At 25.3% G+C, this 10723-nt stretch overlaps 2 protein-coding genes across 2 annotated transcripts in view; both read right to left on the bottom strand.

Moving 5' to 3' along the window:
* Positions 1–2099: 2099 nt before the first annotated feature.
* LOC108689826 lies at positions 2100–5694 on the bottom strand. The gene is made up of 3 exons (XM_018196766.1): positions 5599–5694; positions 2917–3252; positions 2100–2533 (listed from the first exon to the last, which is right to left on the bottom strand). Exons 1-3 carry the CDS (start codon positions 5614–5616, stop codon positions 2189–2191), a joined length of 699 nt encoding a protein of 232 aa, XP_018052255.1. The 5' UTR covers positions 5617–5694; the 3' UTR covers positions 2100–2188.
* Positions 5695–7936: 2242 nt separating this feature from the next.
* LOC108689821 overlaps positions 7937–10723 on the bottom strand; it is a 3220-nt gene continuing 433 nt past the window's right edge. Inside the window, exons 2-5 of the mRNA XM_018196762.1 lie at positions 10354–10602; positions 9747–9911; positions 8986–9372; positions 7937–8580 (exon numbers count right to left, since the gene is read on the bottom strand). Of these exons, the coding sequence (XP_018052251.1) occupies positions 8272–8580; positions 8986–9372; positions 9747–9911; positions 10354–10590 (1098 nt within the window). The 5' untranslated portion in view covers positions 10591–10602 and the 3' untranslated portion in view covers positions 7937–8271. The remainder of the gene's footprint in view (positions 8581–8985; positions 9373–9746; positions 9912–10353; positions 10603–10723) is intronic.

Here is a 10723-nt window from a genome sequence, read left to right as displayed (position 1 = left end):
ATCGAAAAGTATTAAGCTATTTTAAGTTATTTTAACAATAACACTTTTTTTATCAATCAGTCAAATTTCGAAAGGAATATAATTATGTTATTTTAAATAAATAAACAAAAAATTCAATTTTTAATTTTAATCATTTAAACATTTACACGGCGGTAATTTTAAAGTGACAGCTCAAGAGACCAAAATGAATATTTGCCAAATAAAAACATGTAAAAATGATCATCGAAAAAAGAATTTAAAAATATACATTTTTATCTCTTCTCAAACAAGAGAGCGTTAAAATTAAAGTAAAACTTGTGAAAAATTAATTTTTATTATGGGAAAATTAATTTTTATTAAATTTATTATATTATATATTGTAGGCAAATATAATTAAAAATCTCTAAAATTGTAAATAATATAAAGCTTAATTTGGTTTCACTAAAAAATGTGAAAAAAATGACGAAAAAATCTAATCTTTTTTTCAAATAAATTTTATTTTAAAAAATTTTGTAATTTTTACTCGGAGTGAGATTTATATAAAAGACTAATTATATAAAAGACTATAATCATATGATAAATACTTACTTTTTTGTTTTACATTTGGATAGACTACATGGTTCAATTAAAGTTTCGCAAAACGTCTTGCGATAAGGCATATACATGAGTGCAAAAAGTATTCGTATAGAGAAAATATTTTTTAAAAAAACTTTACTTTTAAAAAGTAAATATTATCCAGAAATGAGTGATTATTGAATTGATGTCGAATCGATATAAATTCGATGATTTCAATACTAATTTGTCGATTCGACAATGTCGATTTGATTAACGACCATTTCTTGTTAACAATTTATTCATAATTAACAATTTATTCATAATTAACAATTTATTCATAAAGAATAAAATAGATTGTATTTCTTAAAATTATATATATTAAAATGATGTATATTAATTATACAAAATATATCATCTGAAAAATAAGTGAAAATTAAAAATTGTAATGTTTGATTGCTCAAAAAGTATTCAGTACAGAAATTTAGTTTCTAAAATCAGGAATACATGCGAAACTCATTTATGTTTATGTTAGAACAGAATGTATTCATTGTATAAAATTACTAATTAATGTTTATTTTTTTACAAATAAGATTTTTTTTTATAACAAATTTCCTTGTACGAACATTTTTTACTCTCTATATAACTCGGATAAATATATTAAATATATTAATAAAATCTAGGAATGCACCGGATCGTAAAATTATTGGATACCGGATATCGGATATCCGGTATCCGATCGGAAAAAGTGCTGGATAATATCGGATACTGGATGCTAATAAAATCTTTTAAAAAGTTTGTACGTAACTATTAAAGATGTATAAAATATATACGTATATGTAAATGTATACTCTAAAATTTATCGGAATGATATAATTTTTCCCAAAAAAATTTCTTTCTTTTCTGAATATTTTATATCAGGATCATCCTTTAATTGATCTTTTTGAGCAAGTTCATCCAACCTTTATTCTTTTTATTATAATTAAATATAAAATATTTATTTGATAATTTTTAAGTTATAATAAAAAAGATAAATAAGAAAATGTTATCAAATTTATACATTTTATTTTATTTATTTAATAGATAGCAATTACATTTAGTACGTAAATCTATTGACGATTTTGTTTAGAACATACGAATTAATTTAGAAACGTAAGTCAGAATATTATTATCTAAAATTAAAATATTAATTTGTATAATACTTTGTATAATACTTTTTGGTATCGTGCATAAAGCATAAAGATAATGCATAAAAGCAAAATAGTACTTATAAAATTTATAATTTCAAATACTTATGCAATCTAACTCCTCTAATGATGTGCAACAAATTATCATTACATTTATGATGCAATTTTTTTTAATGCAATTATTTAAGCATAATCGATAATACAAAAACTCAACAGTACCTGTATGAAATTATAGAGTTATAGATTTTTTAAATATTTTATTCATTTAATGAAACAAATTTTTTTTTGCAAATATAAAATTTGATTGTAAAAATTTGAAAATTTGTCTAATAGATTTATAAAAATAATTTTAACAAATCTAAAAGAGTAAAATTTCTTGTTATTTAAATATAAGTACTAAATTAAATATAATTAGTTTAGCTTCTGTAGAATGAAGAATATATGTTCACGTTATTCTTATTATGATAAAATCAATTGGTCACTCGATGATGATAGCAAGGTTGATGTGTCGTATGCCTGTGATGTCTATGTAAAACATTCCTTGCGTGCTTGCGTCTTTCTCTAGCAGCTATTTGCTGTCTATGGACGAAAAGCGGTCTAAAAACCTTAGAATCTTGTGCCTGCATATCTTCCGCCTCACTAGTAACCTTCTTTTCGACCTTGTTCTCGGATCCCGTACGAATAGATCTCCTTATTCTAACATTTTCATTTCTTGAGTCTAATTTAGCAGCTTGATGACTTATGCTTGACAATGGTACTCTTTCTATAAAGCCATTAGTCTCCATTTTATTCTTTGGTATTCCATAAGCTTCCACCTATAAAGAAAACTTTCATTGTATATGTTTACAATTATTACATACATATGAGATATATTGTTTTATAATTTTTGTAAACATATCTTATTCTATGGTTTAAATCAATAATGTAATATAATATAATATAATATTGCAACTATTGTTGTAGTATAATATGAGTTAATATAAGTTATATAATTGTAGAAATTATTAATTTAAATTTTTTAATCATTGTAATTTAATAAACTTAATATAATTTTTTAATATAATGTGTATCTTAATATTATCTTATATAAATTTATATATTATAATATCCAAGTTCTGATATAATGTTAAGATAAAATTAAAAAAAAATTCAAGTCATGAATTTAGAAACATATTAACTGATTAAACAGAATGTTTACCAATCGACCACTTTTTAAGATGTCATCTCTTATGCGATCTTCTCCAAGCTGCAATCTCTCAATAATACCGTTATCTTGTAAATGTTTTTTCGGTAAACCATATGCGCGAATGCCTGGTTTATCCTCTTCATTAGAATCCAAATGGATCCTTCGTACTTTACCGTCTAATCCAATTTGATTGTAGATTTGCACTCGCTTAATGTCTCTTTCATCATCCAAGGATTTGTCCGATTCTGTGTAATCTGGATGATTGATTGATCGATCGGAATTTAATACGCTTGTGTGCTGGTGACTTCTTGTACTGCTTAAGCTTAGCGAGATGGTCACTAAAAAGAGCTGAAAAATAGATTAATACAAAGCAAAACAAACAATTAATAAAAAGAGCTGAATAGAATATAAACAATAACATAAGATAATAATCGTTTATTTGCAAAGTAATATATCAATGAAACAACCAGGAGCAAACAAATAAGATATTTAAATAAGTAGATCCTTTTTATTAACCATTTAATAAAATAGCAAATATAATGTAATATAAATACCTAGGTTTCGGCTCACAGAATCTTCATCAGTTGTAATAACATGAAAATTAAAACTTACAATCTTAAATCTTACATCTAACTATAAAATGACAATGAGAGACAAATCGGTAACTAGATAGAATTTTCTTTCCGCATGTAATGTAGTAATTAAAGCAGGTACATGCCATGTCCAACAATAAAATATAAATGTGTTACTTTTGTTTTTATAACCGCAACGATATAGTTACATTTTTTTGATAACGATAACGAATTTTATATTTGCTTTTATCGTTACTTTACATACGATTGGACATGGCTCGATTGGACAAGCTACTCATAATGCTTGAGATTCTTAAGCATCCGTTTGCTGTGATTGTTGATATTTAAAAAATAAGAAAAGAAATGAAAAGTTACTTTTTCAAGCAACATAACTGTAATGAGTTATTTTTAAAAATCGGTAATTTGTTACCTTTTCTACTCAGTTACGAGTAACTATCACTTGTTACTTTTAAAAAGTAACTTTCCATTCTCTAATTTTTAGTGACTTAAATTTAACTGTCTGGACAATCTCACAATATTGACCTTACAATTTACATTGGACTTAACTTAATTTTCGCTGTCAAATTTGTTATTGGACTTTACATTTTGATGCTAACTCATATTTTATTGTTGGACATGGTGTATGCCTGCATCTCTAATTACTACATTATAAGCGGAAAGAACCAACTTGCCTCTCATTTATTGTTAGATTTAAGATTGTAAGATTTAAGATTTAAGATTGTAAGTTTTAATTTTTTTATTATAACCGATGAAAACTCTGTGAGCCGAAAATTTATATTATATTATATTTGTTATTTTCTAAAATGTTATAAAGGATTTGCTTATTTAAATATCTTATTTGCTGGTCTCTTAATAATTTTGAATTATTAAAATAGATTAATATTTACATATTTTGCTTTTAACTTGCTTTAACTAATTTTGCTTTATTTGTGAAGATGTTAATTTTTATATTATTTCTATTTTCAAATGCAGATTACCAATAAAAATAGTTTCTTATTTTTATTTACGAAAAGTAAGAGAATAAAAAATTAAGAGTGTAGATAAAAAGTATTGATATTACTTAATAAATGTGTACGTTTATTAAGTATAAAAAGATATATCTACATTAAATTAAAAAAATCTTTTTAAATTCTCTCGAAGTTGACATAGTCTTTATTACATGACGGAACATATAAATGTTATCTTCTGCGGTTTGACACGATAACTTTAATCATATCTTAATAAAAAATAAAATGAAAGATGACATATTTCCTTAAGCGAATATATACTTTAATGTCATTTAGACAATCGAAATAAAAAAATGTCATGACTTCTGCAAGTTTATGGAAAATCAATCTTGATTCAATAATAATTTTCCTGTCTATTTTATGTCTTAGTATCTACTAATGAAGATAATAAAAAGTATTTCATTAATTGTTACGATTTCCATTTTTAATGATTGAAGACATTTTGCAATATAACGTTTTCTCATCATCATGAATAAAAAGAAATAAAAAAACTTCATGCGCAAATAAACAAGAAATTAAAATTAAACTTTAATTTAAAAAATTAAAACTTAATTTAAAATGTATGATTAATAAAAGCAGTTAAAATAAAAAAGAAGCATTTGGAAGACCATGAAATTAATGTTATTTTTTATTTTATTATTACATTATTATTTTATTATTTTATTATCACATATTTATTATTTTATCTAATTATTTAATTAAATCAATTATTATAATTAGACAAATCTGTTATATTTTTGAAATATAGCATTATAGTCATATTTTTAATAATAATTTTTAAATATAATAATATTTTTTAAAGAATTATATAAAACTAATTATTAACTTTATATATTTTATTTATATTTTAATATTATTATATTTTTATTATTACATCTTTAATATAGATTTTATCATTTTAACATAATTTGTATTCAATTAAATTAATGTGATAAAAAAGGAAACAACAATAAGTTCAATCTGATATATTTAAAACTGTAAAATATTCTGAATATAATATCCAATCAAAAAAATTTTTTTTAATATTGAAGAAAAGCTAGAATTTCAAAAATTAGATTAATTATTCGATAAATTATATCATTTCTGATTCTTACCGTCAATATGAATCTCATTGTACAGTGATATTTCCTTTCTTCCTATCGCGAATGTCTTGATTGCGGCTCGCTCTCCAGTTCTTGCTCGGACTCTTAGGCAGCGTTTGAGGGGAAAGATTGACCGCGCTACGGTTATATACCTAAACCGGCTGCGATCTCGAAGAACGCAATTAAGTTAGTTTCACACAGGAGTCTGTGATATGCAGATTCGTTATAAAGCAAGAGCAGTCTTGTTCCTGGTAAAAATCCTGCCACTGTGAGTCTACAGTGAATCATCTTCGTAAACGAACTGCAAACAGATGAAGAGACTCGAAAATTCATAATGTTTCTTTTGCAACACAAGATGGGTGAAAGCCCTCGATGGAAAAAAAATTATCAGGGAAAGGGAAAGGGAAGCAAACTTTTGACCATATCTGCGAAATAATAGTTTCAGGATGTTGTTAATTTTATAAGAGTTATACAGATACCGAATTTTTGAATATACCATTATTACTATTATAACTTATTATAACTTATAACTTATAATTTCTTATTATAATTTATTATTTATATTGTGTTATATTTTAAATTGAATTTTTTAGTGGAAAAGTTGTATAAATATGAATTGTAATATAAATATGGTAAACAATAAAAAATAATTCTATAATAAAGTAGTACTTATACTTTATTAAGCTTACGTTCATATAACTTTTGTATTATGTTAACAATTAGATATTATTGGAAATTGAAGACATTTTTTTAGTTTATTATGAAACTTGATTTTTATGATGATACAGATACCGAAACTACTTCTGACTTTCATGTAAACTAAGGATTAGGCATTTTCTTGTAATCCACAATGAATTCTGCTAGTGTTAAAAGCCTATTCATTGAGCGCTAAACATTTGTACGTACGACTCACACGTGTTGCATATGCAAGCGGTTTTCCCACTCTTCCAGTGACGATGACAGTGTTTCTCATTTAAAAGTAATTCTGATACAAAGAACAAAAATAATAAAATTTATTTCATACTCTTACTATCGATATATAAATACTATCGATATATATATGTTGTTTTATATTTAAATTTTAATTAAATTATTATTGAATGATTTATGAGGTATACATTTATTACGCTAATTAAGAAATCTAAGGACAAGAAATTAAGACATCACGAAAAATTAGATAACCACCGTCTTACATCGTATGAATGAATAGTTGAAGGAGCGAGTGACTAACTATTCGCCCCGAGGGCATTAACAATGACACATTTACTACAGACTGCAGTAATTTCTACCATATTCCTAGAAAGTATACCAATAATCGATTCACCGATGAGACCTTGACTAATGTTCGCAATTTTATGTCATCTAATATTAGGAACTGTTCCTATGTTATAAACATTACATTTTTCTCCAATATTATTTAATATTAAATGAGCCATTAAAGAAATATTGATAATATGTAATATGTAAATAATAAAATTCTTAATACAGTTGCTACAATTAAATATAGATATTATTGTAATAAGAAATATATAATAATTTTTATAATAGTGAAACTTAATAACAATTTGGTATTATCATGAAGCAATGCTTTATTTATTGTAAAATTAATTGCAATGATAATCAATCGTAAAAAACATCGTTTAAGGAATTAAATATTTTTTTAAGCAATCGTTTCAAAATAATCTATATTACTACTTTCTTTAGTTCTTTAGTTAATAAGATTCAAATATAATTATGCATTAATTATCCTATTTTTTAAATATATATAGGTACTTTCGAAAGAAGCATCGGTTTTGTTTGTTTTTCTCATAAAAACAATAGAAAGACAAAGAAAAACAATAGAAAATTAATTTGCATCCACGAATTTATATATTTTTTAAAACGGCACATATTTTTTTTACACAGACTTTATGTTCCACTTTAGAATATATGTATTTGATACGTTTCATTTATATCATCGTCAGACCCTCTGGCAAATATGCAGATTCTCTAATATGCAGATATATATCTCGAGATACGATCTAGTAAATGTTAAATTAATTCCAAAGCTTCCTTTTTTAGCAGTTTAAATTCGCAACCATTTAACATATACACACTTTCTATTTTGAGGAATCCATGTAAGGTGAGAAAACGTGTTTTATTAAATTAAAGACGAGGAATAATTCTTCAAGTCTGTCAGGTTTAAATCTGATTGTGACCCATAACTGAGTTGCATGTTAAATAAAAATAATAACAGACTAGAATAATTATGCGATTGCTCATTTAAATATTATATTATATAGCATAAAGATATGGAAGAAAGAACGGGATTAAAGAACAAGGACAAAGTAGAATTAGGTATTGTAAAGTATAATTTATCTTAATTAATTTTTTATTTTCTTTGATAATTGCTTAGTTACAATTATCGATATTTTATTAATAAATATTTATTAACTCAAATATTAGTCTAATTCATTTTATTATTTAAATTTTATAGACTTGTTATAGACACTTAAAGTCGAGTTAAAAATATAAAAATCGCAATAAATAATAAATTTAATAAATTGTATTTTTACATAATTTAAATTAACGTATGTAATTTAACTTGACAATTATGAAAGATAATTATTTACGCTTGATAAATTATTTTAATAGTAATAAGAATATTCACTACCGTTAAAATACTAATAATAATCATTGAAATTATCAGAGTCTATATCGATAATTTTGTCTCGGATAAGAAGTGTAAGAATTGTATCTTTGATAAGCCGGATTTCTATAAGATCTCTGCTGCACCTCTTGTCGGTATTTGAAGAACGGTCTAAAAACAATATTTGCGGCAACTTCCATATCGTGTGGATCTTTGGGATAATTAATGTCCGCATCCGAAGTCCAAAAGAGTGGTGTAATATCGACACGAGACATTTTGACAGGCAACGAATTTTCGGAATTAATGTCATTCATGTACTTGATCTGTTTTGTATTCGACTTATACAGAGAAGGTGATACTCCCATCTATGATGAAGAAACATCTTTAAATCTTCCTCTATATATATTCATCTTTATATCTTTAAACATAAAGTTTGTAACTAATTTTAATTTAATTAGATATAATTGTATTGATGATAATGATTATAATTTATTGCAATTTTGAAATATAATCTATAAAATACAGATATACTAATATTTTTATAATTTAATTTTAGATTTAATTTTTTCTGCAACATTATTTTATAACATCTAACATATATACATATAACGTATATACATATAACAGCATATAAATTTAATCATAATAATTGAAGTAATGAAGTTTCTTTATAATTACATTTTAAGCATTTGTCTATCAAATTTCATAGTTCCTAAAAAGTAAAGAACTTAAAGAAATTATCTTAAATATTGTGAGAAAAATGGATTTACCTCCGAAGAGGATAGATCAAGTTGCCAATTATTAGGATCCATGTTCCTTTCATCGATGTAATTTTGAACATTCTGTTGAACTTCATCATGGCTGTTTTCTAATTGAGTTTTTAAAATTTCATCTTGCATTGGTACTGCCGAGATTGGCACGTCAACTTTATCATCAGAAATTTTTGCAGGTTCGAGAAATGCGATGATTGGTATCGATATTGTGAGTGGTGGATATTCCGACGACATTATTTCCTGGTTCGGGTTTGACATAAGATATGGAATTTCTTGAGATATGTTATCGGTAAGGAACGGCTTCCGCGTACTTTTAAATGTCTCGGTTGATGCTTCGTATAAATCGTCGTACTGTGATGCATAAGACGAAAGATCTTTACTTTCCTAGAAGATCATATAACATTACGTCAATTCATCACATGTTCTTTGACGATTTCTTTATAGATTACATCGGCAGTTAATATACATCATGACAAGTGTCGCTCATTTATTACAGTTCCCAGGCAATACGCATGTTTAAGACGATCTTTATGGCCAGTATTCGTAATCTGTTTTTATTTCAACCCTGTCTTGTAGTAAGATGCTAATAGTTTTGAATGATTTATGATCTTAAGACGATTTATATCTTATATATAAAAATGGAATATCAGCCTACGACATCTTAAACATGCATGTTATCGGAATATATGTACGTATACTTAAAAAAATATATGTTATACGATAATAAAATATCAATATAGTATTTTTACATATTTTACCGAGTTTATGTATCCATTTTCATCGTTTTCAGTAAAAAATTGAACATCTGTAGATATTAAATCATCTACATCAGTTTTTGCATTCACAGTTTCTGTTATATTTTTCCGTACATCCTCTAAATTCTCCACGGGAACGACAAGAATCTGCTCACTTTGTGACACCACCTTAAAAAAATTTTACTTTTAAATAATAATGTAATAAAATATATGAAAAATTTAAACATATGCTAAATTTTTTTATTTTCCTAAAAATATTATTTATCTCTATACTAAAAATAAATCGGCGTAATATAAAGCAACAATTAATAATTGTAACAACAAAATTACGTAATTCTTTTTAATAACTAATTAGCATTTCCAAACTGCTATTATGTAAATGAATCATAATTATGAATCATACTATGAATTGTTTTATTGGTTAATAAAAGCTGATGATAGCAGTCACACTAATAATTAACGAGTATATCGTTAATAGCAGCAATATTCATTTGTATTTTTAAATACCGTTATTTTTTAATAAGGCAGATGTACAGAAAGTACATATTGGAGCAATATTTATAATTAATTGTATATACATATAAAAATATACAGAATATGATGAGTAAACCTTAGTAGGTTCAGTGGCGGGCATAACAAGTATTTTCTTCTTTATCACCAAGCCTTCTAAGGATCTATTGCCAACTATATTTTGTACAGCATCTTGCACTACCGGATCCCGCACAACGGCGGCCAACGTATCATTCGTGGTCTGAGGTTCCGTTGGTAACAAATTTGCAACATCTTCATAATCAATAGGTTTCGCATCGGATATGCACACGAATAATACGAAGATCACAAAAAACATGATATTTCCAAGCTATAAAATGCAATGATATCATTTTTAAAAATACGAGCTTAATAAGTTTTGACTTGAATGCAATTAAAAAGCTGTATACTTTAAACAGATTAAAATTTACAATAGAATTTACTTTCTCGAG

Source organism: Atta colombica, unplaced genomic scaffold (genome assembly GCF_001594045.1).
Source record: "Atta colombica isolate Treedump-2 unplaced genomic scaffold, Acol1.0 scaffold277, whole genome shotgun sequence".
Classification (NCBI taxonomy): Eukaryota; Metazoa; Arthropoda; class Insecta; order Hymenoptera; family Formicidae; genus Atta; species Atta colombica.
This window is presented reverse-complemented; position numbering and strand designations above follow the sequence as displayed.